Below are 16,854 nucleotides of genomic sequence, written 5' to 3'. Positions count from 1 at the left end.
CAAGCCTTCCTGCTGAGGACCACGGGACATGGCAGCTAGGCCGCCGGGACCAGAGGGTTCCAGAAGCAGAGCTTTGAACCCATGGAAAAGTGAGAACCACATTACTGTCTTCAGCCTCCTGCATGGCCCACTTCCTACGGTAGCCCAAGGCGGCGGCCAGGACAGTGCTTTCTCGGAGCCCACACTGGGCTCCCGTTGCACTTGGCTGGCCCTGTGGTTTTCCTCTGTGGCCTGAGCATTCACCTCTTCGGGGAGCAGGTCACAGTGAGATGCCACTGCAGTCACGTATGCCTCCACCACCACGGTGGCCTGGGGGAAGCCGAAGCCCCGGAAGGCCGTGTTGGACGGGAGATTTGTTTTGCAAGCCCTGCCCCGGCACCGGAAGTTAGGGATGTAATACGCGTTTTCTGATTTCAGCACGACGTACTCGATCACCTGCACAGGAGCAAAGCAATGCAATGTCATGCCCGTTGGACTCAAAACCACTTAACGGAACTTTATTTCAGGCTGAGCCTTCACAGCCATTTGCTGATCTGTAAAGAAACCCCATGTAAGTGGATCTCCGGGCTGTGCCTACAGGAGTGTGGGAAGGATGCGTCTCACTCACCAGCTGGGACTCGTCTGGTGTGCAGCCGCCATTGATGTAGAACTCCAGGTCCACGGCTTTGATCAGCCCGCTCTTCATGAACCCAACCTGTGGAAGCAGTGCAGGGCGCCAGCTTTCCCACGGCCCTCCCCAGCTGCCTCACGTGGCCACAGGTGTGGAGCCACGCTTGGCTGTGTCTTTGGTCTGACGTGATGGTCCCCACGGGAACAGGGGAAAGGGAGTTTTAGGCAGCACCCAGCTGTCCTTGGAGAGATGGGGACCCAGTACTGTCTTCACCATGGTCAGCCCCATAGCACGGCCACCAGGCACCTGCCAGGCATCCTTCTCACGCACCTTGTATCTTCCAAGGAGCGGGTGGCGGCCAGCAGTGATCAGCATGTCATCGCCACGCTCCAGGACGAACCGGATGGGGCGGCCAGTCCTGCAGGGAAAGTGCTCTTGATTGGGGATCACCATGAACCGCAGGAATGTGGGGTGGGGTGGGTGACTGAGGTGATCAGCTGCTCTGTTCTCCGCAGAGCGATAACAAAGCTTACATAACACCCCAGGCGGAGGGGAACTGAAATCAGCACCACATTTTCTGCTCAATCACGCCTGAATGTCCTATGTTCCCATGAATGATCCCCCCTTCTTGTTTATACTACACTGGAGAGTTACAATCAATTTGCAGTGAAGCGTAGAATTACAGAGTAGGATTTGGTCTTGTGCATTCCCTTTGCCGTTGTAAAGGAGACATTCAGACTTCCTGCCAGGGATGTGGGGCGGAAAGCTTGAGCCCTGCCCTCCCCTCTGCTCTGCAGTCTGTCCCAAAGATGCTGTTTCCCTTGGACCGTCCCAGCACGTGCCTGCTGCCTGTGGGGTCCCTGTGCACGAGCTGTGGCCTGAGGCCAGTCATACTCGTCCTGTCAGGGGGGAGGCGGAGCGAGCGCTGCCCGGCGGGCAGGGCCTTGGGTTGCCCTGTCTGGGCCCTGAGGCAGCCCGAGGAGCCAACTCTTACTTCTTGGCGGCCACTGCTGCAACAGCTCCCAGCAGAGCAGGCTTGGTCACCTTGCCCCCAAACGCTCCTCCAGCTCTCCGCATGTGACAGGCGATTCTGTTCCTTGGGACGTTTAGAGCTGTGGCCACAAACTCCTGTGGAAGAACCGAGGAGCTGAGTTCTCCCCACACCGCCCTCTGCACACAGGGCTTTGTACCCTGCGGTGCAGGCATCTCCAGGGGCCTGTCTTAGAACATTCCTGGCAACCCGAAGAAACCGCGCACCCATTAGGCAGCCCCCTCATCCTGCTGCCTCCTAGTCCTGGGCTAGACTCTACTCTGGATATTTCAAGGAAAAGGAATTGTGCAACAGGTGGCCTAAAATTTCTACTTGTAATTGTTTTCAAGATAATTTCTGTGGCTGTGTGTGCACTGCTGTTCATGGCTGGGTAATATTCCTCTGCAGGGATGTGCCAGCCTCCGTCTGTCTGTTCTGCAGTCGATGGGCCCATCTCTACCCGCAGCTCTTCTGAGTGACGCTGTTGTGAGCGCTGTGTAGAGGTCTTCAGTGGATGGCCTTCCTGTCTCCTGGCAGAGGCTTGGTTGAGGAACTGCTGTGGTACTGGGCACCTTCGGTATATGCTGAGGAGCCTCGCCTGTGCCACATTCCCCACCCTCAGCCAGGTCCAGAGGCCCAGCTTCTGTCTATCTTTGGCCATGTGGCTGTCATTTGCTGTTGGTTCCAGGGCTCTGGGGGGTGTGATGTGGCATCTTGTCACCTTCTGTGCCCTCACCTGGTCTTGGCAACTTTGGCTCATGTCTCCAGGGAGCTGTTGCTCTGGGCTCTGGGTGGTGGCTAGTGGGATCCAAGCCCAGCACCCTGGGGGCGCCTGCAGGGCAGGGCTGCTGGGTTGTACCCTCTACCAGGGAGCCCAGAGCCAGGAGACAACATGGGCCCTGCCCGAGGCCGAGCAGCATACTGGTCCTTACAGGAGAGGGACCTGGCCCACACGTGGGTGTTGATGTTGTCCCAGGTCCCTTTGAAGGCGGCACCCCCCACCCTGGGGTGCAGGTGCAGCACCCATCCCTGACCTCTCTCCCAAGCTGTTACCTGCACGTGGGTGGGAAACTGGGTGCCCAGATGCAGCACCATCTCCTTGTCCTCTGCTCTTGGCACAGCCAGGATGGTCTGCGTCTCCATGTAGAAGTGCTCCTGGCCCTCCACGTGTACCTCTCCTGGGGACACAAGTGGCACTCAGTGGTGCCCGCAGGGAAGGGCACAGAGGGCAGGACCCTGGTGAAGACTCCCTCCTGCTTCCTGTCTGCCCTGCCATGGACTGTTTTCTACCATGCGGCCCCCCGTGGAGCCAGCCAACTGTGAACCGAATGCTCTGTAGAGTGTGAGCTAAAATTACCCTCTCCTCCTTACAGTTGTGGATGTTGGAATTTGTGTCTCAGCCATGAGAAAGGAACCAAGATAACACCTATCAGATTAGATAAAACTAAAAGACTAACAATATCATAGGAACTCCCTTAATTTGACAACTCACATATATTCATACAAACCGTACAATTATTTTAAAATATTTGGTAAAACTATTCAAGCTAGGCATATAAGTATGCTAATATTCAACAGTTCGTCCCTTCATCAGAAAGAAGTGCCACATGTTCACTAAAGGACAAACATCATGGTGTGTACAGAAACTTTGTTCGGAACAGTGCCAGACCTGAGTGTCCACCCACATCAGCAGGAGGGAGAGGTGCTCAGTGGGCACCACTGAACCACGGTAGGGCTGCGGTCTAGGAGACGCGTGGACGGCCAGCCCTTCCACACACTGTGAAGGGACGGGCGTGGAAAGGCTGCACTGTGAGATCCACCCTAGTGGGAATTTAGCCGGCCAGATGAACCCACATGGCTGGAGGGGCCAGGCTGGCTGGGCGAAGCTCTGTGGTGCGAAGATGCTTGCCGTGCGTGGGACCACTTGGGTTTCTATGGCTACGGAAACCCACCTCGTAGCACACTTGCTCTTTTCAGCTGTTGGTGAACAACCACACTGGGCTACGGATGCTGCCCAAGTTTCACCTGCCCCCGGAGCAGACGTCTGGAACCCGCCATCAGCCCCGGTTCCTCCCGCCAGGTGCTGCCCTCACCTTCGATGACCTGGTCCACGTGTTTGAAGGCCTGCTCCACATTCCCTTGCTCAATCTTCCTCTCAGGAGAAAGAAAGGAACTGTGCTCCAGGGCTTGCTGCAGAGGAGAGCAAACAGCCGAAACAAATTAATCAGGCTCGTTTGTTGCCTGCTAAGAAGGCATTCATTCCCACAAGACGCTGTGCGGCCCCTGCTGTGGGCTCCATACACTGGACCACGGAGCCGGTAGGTGAGGGCGCGGGGGAGCAAAAGCTGCCATTCCTGCGGGGAGGGGACAGGCTGAGCAGAGGGTGAGGAGTTGGAGGCTGCCAGGCCTGGGCGCTCATGAACAACTTGTGCTGGCCACCGGAAGGGAGCCTGAGCCACCTGCAGGCAAGGCACGAGTGAGTCCACAGGAGGAGGCCCCTGTCCGGTGGGGCAGCAGGGTTTCCACCAGGAGGCAGCAGAGGCCGGGCTGGGAAGGGGCCCTGTGCCGTGCTGCGCAGAGTGGCCTTGGGTGGGAACCCAGGGACCCGGTAAGGAGAGGAGGCCTGAGGCCCTGTGGCTCGAGAGCGAGGGTGGCGGGCGATGGCCGAGGTCGCTCTGAGGGTGAAGGGATGAAGACGGGCCGTGAGGGGGTGAGAAGCAGGGCTGAGGGCGTGGAGGGCAGAGCAGGGAGGGACTGGGTGGCTGGGGCGGGCTGGAGAGGACGCAGAGGAGGCCTCGTCCTCCTCCTCATGCACCTGTCTGTCCACGCGTCCCCCCGCCGGCCACCACAGCCCTGCCCCATCGTGCCCCGGGCTGCCGGCGCTGGGCACCTCGATGGTGATGATCCTGGGCTCGATGTCCTCGTACTCCACCTTCACTTTCTGGGCTGCCTCCCGGGCATGGGCGTAGGTGTCGGCAGCCACGGTGCACACAATCTGACCCACGCAGACCACCTGGGGGAGGCCGCAGACTGCTGAGGAGCGGAACACGTGGTGCCCTGGCTCTGTGGTCAGAAGGAAGTGAATGTCCTGCCCACGAGAACACACTGAGAACGGGCCTGTGTGGACTGGGCCAGGAAGACATGTGGAGCTCAGTCACTGGTGTGACGACCTCCTCCTTACACCCCACCTCCAGCAGGACACGAGACGCAGTTGACACAGATCTGCCACCGTTGGGGCCCACGGCTGTAATGCGGTCTAGAACCTTCCTCAGGGGTCCTAGGGCTTCATCGGACCTCAGACGGAGCCACAACTTAGGAGCAGTGTGGAGGATCATGAGCTTGGGGTCCCCGGATCCCAGCAGGAGGCAGAGGTGTCGCCACACAGCAGGACTCACGCCGCCTCCCAGCCACCCACCTCTCTCTGCGCATAGAAAATCTCTCCTTGGTGGTTGTTTTCCCCTGGAACGTCCTCCGCTGTTATCACTGCGACCACACCTGGGAGCGCCAGGGCTTCCCCAGTGTCGATGGATCTAGGAGGGAAACCCAAAGAGGTGGTGGTCAGCGGTCGTGGGTCTGGGTCATGGGAGGTGAGCTTGGGGGCTGGGAGAGGGCCTCCTCCACCCACAAGCTGCAGCGGGCGTGGAACCGATCTCTCAGAGCCTGGCCCGTGCTGCAGACCTGAGTATCTCACTCTGGGCCACTGGTTCTTTGTGGCTGTGTGTATAAAGTGAGGCCCTCACCCTAAGAGGAGCTGTGATTCCTATTGAGGGTCTACACGTCCACACACGTGTGTGCTGAGGAGCAGGTGGGTGCAGCTTCTAAACAGAGCACTTACACAGCTTGACCGTGAGACTGAGACCCTTGGAGCAGCCCTGTGGACCCTTTGTCTCCTTACATGATCTTGGCATGAGCCCTGGTGCTGGTGACCACGGCAAGGAAGAGCTCCTGGCTCACGAGGGGCAAGTCGTCCACAAAGGCTGCTTCCCCGGTGGCGTGCTTGAGGCCTGCCTGGTGCATGACTGGGTGCCCGACTGGGTCCTGTGGGGGCTGGTGGGGGTCCACACACTGCAACGCACAGAGCGAGTTATTTCACACCAGGGTTTCCTGCCCTGAAAACTGGTCCCGTACAAGTGGCTTCCCGAGAGTCAGGAGACGCTGTAGGCCAGCGATGGTGAGCCTGTGCGTGCACACTGCAGTGGGCGCTGGGCAAACTCATCCCAGAGCTGAGCACTGCACGACAGTTGTTTCTCTAAACTAAAACCCACAGGTTTAATTGCAGCGTAGGCACTTGGCGGTGAGTAAGTGGGTCTTGGGGTGCAGTTTAGATACCCACTCTCTAAAAGGGTCCCTGTGGTGGTTTAGGCTGGGTAGCTCTGTGTCTGTGGGTCCACGTTAAAAGTGTCCATTGAGTGCTGTAGTCAAGGCTAGATTTTGGTCAAAATCCAACCCCTTTCTGCCAACAGAAGACAGATACTGTTGAAAAGGACAGACATAAGCCAAGCCAAGGAGGAACTACAGGATGATAAAGTGAAAACAGCTGAGAAGGGACAGGCAGCTCCCGATTGGTGTCACCCAGAGAGAAGCAACCTGGGGTGATGGCAGGCACACCCTCCACCTTCTGTCCTTAGAGGCAATCAGCACACAGGAGTGGGAAGCAGCAGGGCTGGGCGCCCGGCTGGAGGCACAGATGCACCCACCCGGAATATCTGTGTGCCTTGGGGCGTTCCTATGGGGAACTCTTCCAGGGCGCTGGTGTACTCCTCTGGGATATCGGGAAACTTCTGGGGATCCTGGAGAGAAGAAGATTTCACACTGGATTTTTACAATAAGCTAGTTGCTTGGAAAAATATGTCCAAATACCTCTATCCAATCTAGTCTTCAAGATTGAAGTCTGCAGTTCTGTTGAGAGAAAGCCCCAAGCTTCAAGTTCTCTAGAGTAGCAGCAGTGGTTTGAAGAATACCAGTACAGGCATTATGTACACACAGAAGTATACATGAAGCCAGATGTGGTGGTGCACACATGTAATCCCAGCTGAGGCAGGAGGACTGCCTGGAGCTCAAGGCCAGCTTGGGCTACATAGTGAGTTCAAGGATAAGTCTGCATTACATAGTGAGATGCTGTCTCAGAAAACAAAGACAACCCCTCCCCCAAACAAAACAAAAAGCTAAAGGAAGGAAGGAAGGAAGGAAGGAAGCAAGGAAGGAAGGAAGGAGGGTATGCCTTATCCCCAGGAAGTGGAGGCCTCCTTTCAAACGAGTGGAAATGTATCCACTTCCACACGGACAGTTCAGGCCGATCTTCCAGTCATAAATCCCGAAGCAGGAATTGGGGACCTGCAAATACTTATTTACAAGGGTGCTCAATTGCAGATTATTTGTGGCTGAATTAAAGTAAATGTTGAACAATAGGGAAGATGGCCAAACAAATCATGGTACAGACACAATATCTGCAACCATGCAAAAGACTTTGTAGAATCTGCTCACTGACATTGAAAAAAGATACTTCAAAATAGGTGAAAGAAGAGTTTCAAAAACTTATGTACACTGTGATTCTTATTTTGTGGAAAAAATAGGAAAACATAAAAGTAAATATTCTGGGCCGGGCATTTAGCTCAGCAGCATAAGCGCCTGCCTTGTAAGCAGGCAGTCATGAGTTCGATCCCCGGTACAAAAAAAAAAGTAAATATTCCAAAATGTTAATAATGGTTAAGGTAAGATTATCAGACTACAGTTGATTTAACAAATTTTAGGTTCTCTGTAGTTTTAATTCTTCTGTGATGAGAGAGTATGTGATACACAAGAGAATATACAATAGTAAGAGGCATAAAATAAAACATTTAATAGATTATATATTAGACACACAATTATATATCTATATGCTGAGTATATTATATAAATAATACTAGACTATATGAATCATGATTCCAATCATGAGTAATGTTAATTAAATAATAAAAAGAACCAGCTGAACTAACACAGCAAAGCTCTCAGACCTTAGAGGGCTGATCATTTGCTAAGCTGGTCCCTTTGCGGTTCACCAGGGGAGCCTCAGGCAAGGACCCTGCTGGGAAGGTGGTTTTAAACTCTGGTGGATAAGGAAAGTAATTAACAGAAACACTGGAAATAAATGTCTGAAAATTAAGAATGGCTCAAATACTGGTATGCAGGTGCTATGCAAGCCACGCCCCGCGGGCCTGGAGGCCGATGTGGCTGGACCAGGCGGGAAGACGCCCCCTACCGGGAAGACGCCCCCATTGTAACACAGGGCTTGGGAAGTGCAGATGGTGACTGAATGCAGTTGTGGGATGAAGAACAATCTACCTCTCTTCTGGCTTTGTTCACATTTTCTAGGTACTGCAGTATCAGTTTAGTGAGAAAGTTCAGGAGCGGACAGTGCGTCATGACTGACTATCTGAGGCTTCTCTCTGCCGCTGGCCGGGCTCCTGTTGGTCCTAGCTCTGTCCCCAGGTGAGCGGGCCCTGGCAGGGTGCCATCTCATCCCCACTGGGTGGAGCTGGGCCTGTGCCCACTCACAGTCCCGCGAGCCACTCACCAGTTTGCTCAGTGCCCGCTGCACCCTCAGGTAGAATTTGAAGAGCAGGCTGAGCATCAGGGTGTGCCGGAACTCCACCTGGCCACCTTTGGCCCCGGGGGGCAGGCGGAGCTCATCCAGGATCCCACGGCAGGCCTCCCCCAGCATCTGGTCATCCCACTGCCTGGGGAGAGGACAGAGAGCTGCAAGGGGCCGAGGCCCTCCCGAGTGGCGTGAGGGGAGAGAGGCCCAGAGCCGTTGCCTTCGAAGGGATTCCTGGGGGTGTCCAGGCCGGGTCAGGCACCGTGAGAGCCGTGCTAGAGGCCAGGCTGCCTCCGCGCCTCTCTCCTGCGAGCTGCTCAGCCCTCCCCTTCCGACCTCAAGGCCGCGATGCACACAGCCTCCATGCTCAGACTGTGTGCTCGAACAAACCCTGCCTGCGCAGGGCGAGCCTCGGGGCTCTGGTCCAGCCACAGAGCTGCCCTCCCACAGATGCTGGCCATGGCAGGGAGCCCAGGCCCCCCACGGACCCCTCCCCTTTCTTACTGTTCCTCCTCCTCGAGTGGAGCCTCCATCTGCCTCCACCCACTTGAGTGAAAAATGATGTGGGAATTCGGTGATCGGCCAAATTATTAAAGGCTCTTGTAAAATATTTCCTAACTGAAGGTTCCCACATCACTATTTTGGAAGTATACATTTATTTTAGTATTTGAGAAAAAAATCTGTCATAAATTTTAGCTATTAACGATGAAAACAATAGGTTAATAAAATAATTGTGCAAGCACTAGTGAAAGATTTTTTTTCTCTTTTTCTCTTCTCCCTTCCTCTCTCTCTCTCTCTCTCTCTCTCTCTCTCTCTCTCTCTCTCTCTCTCTGTGTCTTTCTCTTTCTGCTGCTACACGTTCTCTCTATGTAGCCCAGGCTATCTTTGAACTCGCAGAGATCCTCCTGCCTCAGCCTTCCAAGTTTTGAGATTCTCGGTGTGCACCACCACACTCGGCCTAGTTAGAAGAATTTCAAAAATTTACTTTCCAAGTGCTGGAAACTGTGGGAGTTACAGAAAGACCATTTAAGCGTTTGATTTAATTGTATTTGTGTGTGTGGCTCAAGGAAATTTTTAGATGTCTTTCGACCCTGCGTCAGAGGTCTTTACTAACTTTGCGCGTTATTCTGAGCTGGTGTCTCGCCAGGCCTGTTACTGTGCATTAACCTTACCGCAGAAGCCTGCAGGCAGGAGTCCTCGCCTGGAAGGATGGCCCTTGGGTAGCTTGCACTTCCTGTGCTGCCCCCTGCAGACCTCACATTTTCTAGATGAGTGCATATTTAAACCAGAAACCGGCAATACCATTTCCATCCTTGGTGTCCCAGCCCTGCCAGAGCCCCACCTGCCGACCAGCTGCCCGCAGGTGCGGCTCGCCGAGAGCACGGTGGGGCCGATGCCGCCGTAGAACACCTGCAGGTCCCGGATGGTGCTGCTGCCGTCCTCCAGCCGCACGCTCATGCCCGCGTTGACGATGGCCATGGCGTTCTCTTGCCGTTGGGCCTGCCGGAGCCCTGACACAAACTGCCACTGGGGATGGAGACACCGGGTCTTAGTGCTCACTGTGGGGCACTACCTGGGACACAGGAGGGGGAAGGGAGCCACCCCGGGTGGGCGGGTGCTGCTGGGCCCTGACTGGTGCCTGTCTGCAGGCCGCAGCATCACCAACAGGAGAGGCTGGCTGCACAGGCTGGGGAGCAGGGGCTGCCCCACGCCCCCGGGCCTGGAGCTCTGGTCCTTTCCCTGTGGTTACGGTCCTTGCTGAGAACCAAGGTCCCCTGGGCTGTGCCTGAATACGGGGCATGGTGTGGTCGCTGGTGCGGTCCTGGGCCGGGTGTCCTGTGTGGCCAGTGTCACGGGGACCGGAGAGATTGGATGTCAACCCTGCCTGTCCAGCACAAGCCTCCTCAAGGAAGACAGTCCGGAGACCACACATTGGGGACACACGGCCATTTGTACACCACGCTCGTTGCCCAGTCCTCTGGCCGGCCGCTTCTCACTCTTCCCACTGGACCCTCCTCTTGAATACTCTCCATCTTACTGGACCTCACAGTAAGCCTTCGAAGGGGTCCCTCTGCTAACATCCTACACACTCCTTACAGGAGCTTTCCGTGGGGGTTAGCAGTCGGGATTGAGCCCAGGTCTCTGCACTGAGCGGCACCCCCAGCAGTGTTTCTACAAATTATTTTGGGTAGGATGTGAACTTGCAGTCCTCCTGCCTCAGCCTCCTGAGTGGCTGAGATCATCGGTGCAAGCCACCACCCCTGGCCTTTATTAACTCTGGCGAGCCTTCCAGGCTTAGCCCTGCACAGTGGAATGGCCTGGGGCTAATGAACCCATAATTAAACTGTTTGCTGATCGTGATTCGTGATAGGGTGACTGGGAAGCATTTTATGCTAATATACTTTCAGTGTATCAGAACTCTCTGGAGCTGCCGTGGGCTACAAATGCTCCCTATCTTGGCTAAGGGGCACATTCATGGGAAGTCGAGGTTCCCCTCTCGTGAGGCTTTTCCTTGGGGACTCGGGGGCCCATGGGGCCATTCTGTTTTCAATGCATTTTAAAACCCAAAGCAAGAACTGAGCAGTAATTAACAGAGGTGCTGAGTGCAGCCCAGATCAGATTCATCTCTCCACACGAAGGCCACACCAGACACCTCATTTCACAGCTCCCTTGTGCAGCCGGGGCCACACTGTGGTGCCCCCACCCACCTCGGCTCGGGCTCCTGCTGGGCAGTGGTGCCAGGCTGGGCAGGGCTGGGGCTCACCTGAGAGGAGTAAGGGATGAAAACGGACAGCACAATCTCTCCGGGCCTCAAGCCGGCCCCGGGGGACCCCTCGAGGAAGGCGCCGTCCAGAGGGATCTGCCGCTCCCCTTCTGTGGGGAAGAGAGGGGTGAGCCCCGGGAGACACCAGGGGGAGGGCACAAGGCGCTGTCCATAGCCCTGGCCGCCCGGCCACATCTACTCCCAGGAGCTCAGCCTGGCCTGTGGGACGTGGGTGGAGTGTGCTGCCTCTGCCGCACTGGCCCTGAGTGGGAGTGGGAGATGGGATGGCAAGTGTGTGCCGGGCGTCACAGATCCGCCGTGACCAGGCACCCGGTGCATAACCACGAGCACCCCAGGAGTGCGGAGCCGTGGCTGGTGCCTGTCCGTGTGCTACGCCGTGCACTGATGTGGGGTGTAAGGAAGTAACCGACTGCAGTGCATGCACTTCACAGATGGTAAAATCGGGGTCCAGAGACAACGAAGACCTTTCCGAAGGCCAGAGTGGGGCTGGGGCTGAGCTGGGCCTGTGGGCACTGCTCTCCCGTTAGAATTACACAGGGACAAAGGCCACAAGTGTCCACACGGCCCTTTCCCTAAATGGCTTGTCACAGTCTCTTGTGAGGGTGACCCTTTAAAAATGTGCAAACTCGACCATCAGCAGCCTTTGAAATAATACGCATCGCTTTCATTTCCCTCCACGAAGCTCAACTGTCTTTGCAGACAGAGAGGGAGTGACAGCCCGGCTACTCCACATAGTTTAATGTGCGAAGTCCTGTGAGAAAGAACCCGTCTGCATGAATTAGAGCGTGATGTCCTCCAGAGCACTGGAAGCTGGAGAGAGATGCTCCTTCATGTTCTTCCTCGGCTGCTTTGATGCTACTTATCAGTTGGTCAGTTTTAAGAAAAATACTCGGGTACAGTACACTGTGTGAGCTTAAAGATCAGCCCCTCTGGGCATGGACAGCCGGGCCTGGGCTCCTCAGCCATCTCCCACCCCGCAGACCTGCAGCCCGCTCTCACCCTTGGACACTAGGTGGATGGTTGTCTTTCCTGCCGCAAGGATGGGATTCAGGTCAGAGACCGTCGCCCGGGTCGCCACGTGGCCTCCTAAAGTCTGAGCAGGAAGGGACAGCCTTAGGAACCACACTGAGTTCCTGGACAAATAAGGAGTAAACTTTTAATTCTCTTCTTGGCTTGGTGGGAGACCCGGCAGGGTTTGGAGCTGCTACTTCGATCCCGACACTGTGCAGACCAGGCTCCCACACTCAGCAGGGGCTGTGCTCTCCCTGCCAGGAGGTCTCCTGTCAGTCTGCGTCCAGCGCCCTTTGGTCGGCACACTTATTGAAGAAGGTGGACCTCGAGGAAATCGAGGAGGGGTTTGGGGGCTGGGGCGTCAGGTTGGGGAGGGAGAGAGTGCAGGCAGCGGGGGACAGTGTCCACCCACACAGGAAAGTGGGCGCTGCAGCCGGGTGCATCTGGGGAGGTGCAGCTGTGTCCAGGCAGATCTCGGCCCTGCAGCCTCGCCGGGGTCCTCACCCTCCAGCGCAGGCGGCTCTGTGAGGCCTAACCACGGCCTTCTGGGTCACTTGGGGACAAGCTGGCACTAAGGAGAGGGACACTGGGGCAAAATGGGAAAATGCATGGCAGGTTTTGAGGCCAGGGATGGCAGGAGGACCCCAAACCTGCCGGTCAGCATCCTGTGGGACAGTGAGGCCTGAGCCAGCCCTTCTGAAACCTTCACCCAGGAGGGACCCAGGCTCACACCGGGTGGACTGAGGACACAGAAAAGCCATGTGAGCCACAGGGACCGGCCTTAGGCTGAGCCTCCGCAGAGCCCAGCAGAGCCTTGGTGAGGACACACATCACGGATGCAGCATGTGCTCACACGCATGCTGTTCTCATGCTGCATTGTGCTCCCCACTGACTTGGGGCTCTGGCGTGTGTGGATGGGCCAGGGCTGGCCCAGGGCCTGGTCTTATCTGCCTGCAGGCGCACGCACAGCCATGCTCCGGATCTGCACCCCGGCCAGTGTCCGCAGGTGGTTCAGCAGTGCGCGGCAGGTCTCCGTCCTCTCGCTCGGCTGCTGGGAAACAATGGACTGCAGGGCGTCGCTCAGCTGCGCCAGGCTGTGTCCTGAGCCCACGGTCACCCCTGAAAGTGAGAGTGTGGGGGAGCTGACGGGGCACCCACAGATGAGGCTGCAGGGGAGGCTTTGTGCACCCGTCCCCTCATCCCGAGAGCGCCGTCTGGCCCTGTGCGGTGAGGCCCCGGGGCATTGGTGAGGACCGACACGGGGAGCTCAGAGAGCACGGCAGAGTGTGAAGGGAGTGCTGCCGCCCTCAGGTCTGTCCTCCCCTTCTGGTCTCCCGAGGTGGCTCCTGTGCCCCGAAGGCTTAGTGGCACCTTGAGCCCAAAGGACATTGGGTGGCACTCAGCAGGGGGTGGGTGGGTGCGGTGTTGGGTCCCCTGGCGCCTCGGGAGTGGGGTGCTGTCACCGAGCACTGACAAGGAGGGCAGGGGATGCTCACCGTCACCCTCGGAATTCAGCACACAGAGCTCTGGAAGCTCGAGCGGGGAGACGAAGACGGGGTGGAATTCACCTTTAAATTTAATGTCGGGCCCTTAACATGAAAGAATTTACAGCATTAGAGCAAGAAGGTGCTGACGATGCCAACAGGGCCCTGCGAAGACCAATCGGAGGGGAAGCTGCGATCGCAAAGAGAAACCGCAAAGCGCTTTATAGCTGAGCTGTCCTGGCGAGCGGTGGACAGCGCTTGGGATGAGTGTGGGGTGCAGAAGCCGGGTCCCCTCGGGTGTGGGAGCCACCTACCCACGGTGGTGTTCCCCATGATGAGAGGGGCCTGGGGGAACTCGGCTCTCAGTTCCAGGAGGTCTGGCAAGGTCGCGGGGGCGAGCCAGGTGGTCCTCTCCCCCTGGAACGTCAGCCGCCTCTTGTTGGGGTCTTCGGCCATTCTCTGGGGAGAAGCAGACCACTGAGCTTTCCAGCGAGCTCTGGCCCCAGCCTGGGTTCCGCCTGCAGGTGCTATCATGGCTGGGCCAGGAGGAAGGGGAAGCTGGACACCTTGGATTGGCCCAACTCTGTGGGTCCTGCACAGGGCAAGCCACAGGGCAAGTGTCACCGCTGCTGGCTGTCACCTGGGGAGGGTGCAGGTGGCAGAAGATGGGACAGAGTGTCAAGGTCTGCAGTGCCAGGGCCCGGTCCTTGTCCTTCCCTGAGGGGACTCAGTGGAGGCCTGGCTTTGGGGTTGGGTCTTTTGTAGGACAAAACCCACTTGTAGGTAAAATTATCCCCGAAAAGCAGCCCTGGACCCCCTTAGCAGGTACGGAGTGAGTGGACAGTACACACTGCCTGCTGATGCATCCCTAAAAACCAGGCCTGCTCCCCAGGAGGTGGGGACAACTTCCCCTTGCTGGCAAGGGAGGGTCTTACTATCAGCTCTGGGGGGAAGATGGGCTCCTGGGACGGGTCCAGCGGCTGGAATTCATCCTTGTCGTACAGCTTGGTGCACATCTGCAGAGTGGATAGAGACACAGAGGCTACTTCAGAGGCCCTACGGGGCGCAGGACCGAGGTGTCCTCCGTGCAGCCGCCCACGGAGCGTTTCCTGCTGGGGACCCCCGCCTGGTCCCCTGCACGTTTGCTGGGCTTGCTTCCTCCTCGGACTGTGTGCTCTGGCGGTGGCCCCTGGGTTGCCGGAGGGTTCCACCCTGGCTCAGGAGAAAAGCTGTTCTCTTTCAGTTTCCCCTTTGGCTGCCTGGCTCTGGATGGGAGGCCCTCCCGCTTCCAAGGGAGGCATCGGTGGGGTCAGCCTTGTGGGGTCCTCATTTTGCAGGCCTTTTGGGCTTTTTATGACCTGAATTCAGTCATTGTGCTCTTTACTCATCCACAAGAACAGGAAACTTGCACACATGTGGACTTAGGCAGGCGTTTTGTGGGGGAAAACCTGGTACCCACCTTCTCCCGGGTGTGCACAGAGCCCGCCTCCTCCTCCTCCTGCTCCAGGCAGCACCTTCCTGGCCGCTTCACTTGGCAGACAGTGGGGTTCTGGGGGCAATGGGTGTCAGTCAGATGGGATCCTGGCAGACTCTTTAGTTCCTTTGCCTGTCCCCAAACCACACTGAGGTCTTGGTTGTGTTCCACTGGGCAGCAGCTCCGCGTGAGCTCAGGCCGGGTCCCAGGAAGACGTGGAGCCACCAGTGCCGGGGTACAGGGATCCAAGTGGGAGCAAGGTGGCACCTCTAACTCGGAATAGCATGGTGGGGAGCGGGAGCATGGTCCCTGGCAGTGAAGTGGGGATGGGAACACAGGGACTAAGCTGTGACGAGCTGTGCCCCGCATGGATGGCCCCAGATCTCACAGGAGCAGTCCTCCCTCACTACTGCTGTGTGGATTTTCTCCAGGAGGCAGGCTGAGGTGGGAGAGGCTTCTGTGTCCGAAGGTCAGGAGCGGTGGAATTCCCTCCCCTCCCGCCTGGTATCCAACAGAGACAGAGGTTCCCCCCACCCCAGGAAGGGGAAGGAACCAGCCTCTAGTGGGTGAAACTTCTTGAAATTCTTTCATACAGACACAAAATATACCCTTTCAAAGATTTTATGGTATTTGAAATGAACAAGAGTACCTTGAGTTGTTTCTGGCCAATAAAACTATATAAAATTAAGCCAGAGCAGTGGCCCAAGCCTGTATGTAGTCCCCACTACCTGGGAGGCTGAGGCAGAAAGATTGCAAGTTCAAGTCTAGTCTCAGATAATAAAATGGCTGCGATGTTAGCTCAGTGCTAGATCTGGCTCAAACCCAGTGCCACAAAAACAAACCAAAAACTCTGGTGTCTCTGTGAACATGTTAGGTCCATTGATCTTCTCTGTGAGAGTCTGGCCCTGGCAGGATTTTGTGGAGATGCTCGGAAGGCATGCATCTCTGACATTTGCCTCCTGAACACACCCCCAACCGCGCTGTGCCTCTCCTATCCTGTGTGGCCCTGGCTCCTTGAGGCTCAGGGGGCCAGGATACCGCCCTCTCCCGTCCCTGTCTGTGGTCACGACCCTGGTGGTCCCCTTGTGTAGGTGCCTGCACAGCCGCACTGCTGTTGGCTCTTCCTCCCTTCTGAACATGGCTCACGGCCGCTCCTGTGCCCTCAGCCAGCCCTGTGGGGATCGCTCAGCTCTGCATCCAACCCTACAACCCAGGGCGACTCAGCAGGACCTCCATCGCTGCCCATCTGCCCTCAACTGTAACTTCCTGTCCTCTCCTGGTGCTCGGTGCTCAGCACTTGGTGCTCCAGCCTGGCTCGGCCTCGGGACCCAGCTTGGAGCTGGAGTCCAGCTCCAATGTGTTTCCGCCCCGCGCCCCACCGGTTCTCTCCTGCCTGCCTCACGGCTCTGTGTGCTGCCTCCGTCATCAAGCCGTGCACTCTGCTGTTCCTTAGTGTCGGGCTGGATTTAGGCCATCAACCAGACAGACGATGATAAAAGCTTTACTTTAAAAAATACCAATAAGGACAGCTCAAAGCTTTCAGAGCCTGGAAGGTCTGCAGGGGGTTCTTGAGAGATTATTGAATGCCGGAAGTTCACCAGTGTGTTAAGCCAGCAGACCGAGTGTTCGTTTTTCAAACTTACCGCGCAGAAAGTCTTCCCGCTTTCCACAATAGGTCGGTAGCCAGTGCAGCGGCACAAGTTACCTGAGTGACACGAGGTAGAGACTCGGGGAGTGGCACCGACACATTGCCTGTCGGCATTGCTTTCAGTGAAATAGTGGTTTTCATAATTAGATTACTTTTGTTTCCCAAGCCCAGCCACATGCTTTTTTGGATAAATTTTCTCTTCCTAGGGTTTGTAAATAGCTTTCTCCCAAGAACTAGT

General features: G+C 56.6%; 1 protein-coding gene across 3 annotated transcripts in view; it reads right to left on the bottom strand.

Annotated features, from left to right (window-relative positions):
- The window catches only part of Aox4 (aldehyde oxidase 4), a 38,929-nt gene that overhangs the window by 10,504 nt on the left and 11,571 nt on the right, over positions 1-16,854 (bottom strand). For 2 of the 3 annotated variants that reach the window (XM_063258716.1, NM_001278780.1), the window contains 20 exon segments: positions 16,612-16,673; positions 14,954-15,043; positions 14,430-14,510; positions 13,809-13,953; positions 13,507-13,599; positions 12,978-13,129; positions 11,999-12,092; positions 10,979-11,088; positions 9,557-9,741; positions 8,194-8,356; positions 6,338-6,430; positions 5,536-5,705; positions 5,056-5,170; positions 4,531-4,653; positions 3,734-3,830; positions 2,694-2,818; positions 1,605-1,738; positions 941-1,028; positions 608-694; positions 244-435 (listed from right to left, as the gene is read on the bottom strand). In XM_063258716.1, coding sequence (XP_063114786.1) covers positions 244-435; positions 608-694; positions 941-1,028; positions 1,605-1,738; positions 2,694-2,818; positions 3,734-3,830; positions 4,531-4,653; positions 5,056-5,170; positions 5,536-5,705; positions 6,338-6,430; positions 8,194-8,356; positions 9,557-9,741; positions 10,979-11,088; positions 11,999-12,092; positions 12,978-13,129; positions 13,507-13,599; positions 13,809-13,953; positions 14,430-14,510; positions 14,954-15,043; positions 16,612-16,673 — 2,399 coding nt within the window. 3 annotated transcript variants of the gene reach the window in all.

This window comes from Cavia porcellus, unplaced genomic scaffold (genome assembly GCF_034190915.1).
Source record: "Cavia porcellus strain 051 isolate PalLab524CR breed Dunkin Hartley unplaced genomic scaffold, mCavPor4.1 scaffold_12, whole genome shotgun sequence".
NCBI lineage: Eukaryota > Metazoa > Chordata > Mammalia > Rodentia > Caviidae > Cavia > Cavia porcellus.
This window is presented reverse-complemented; position numbering and strand designations above follow the sequence as displayed.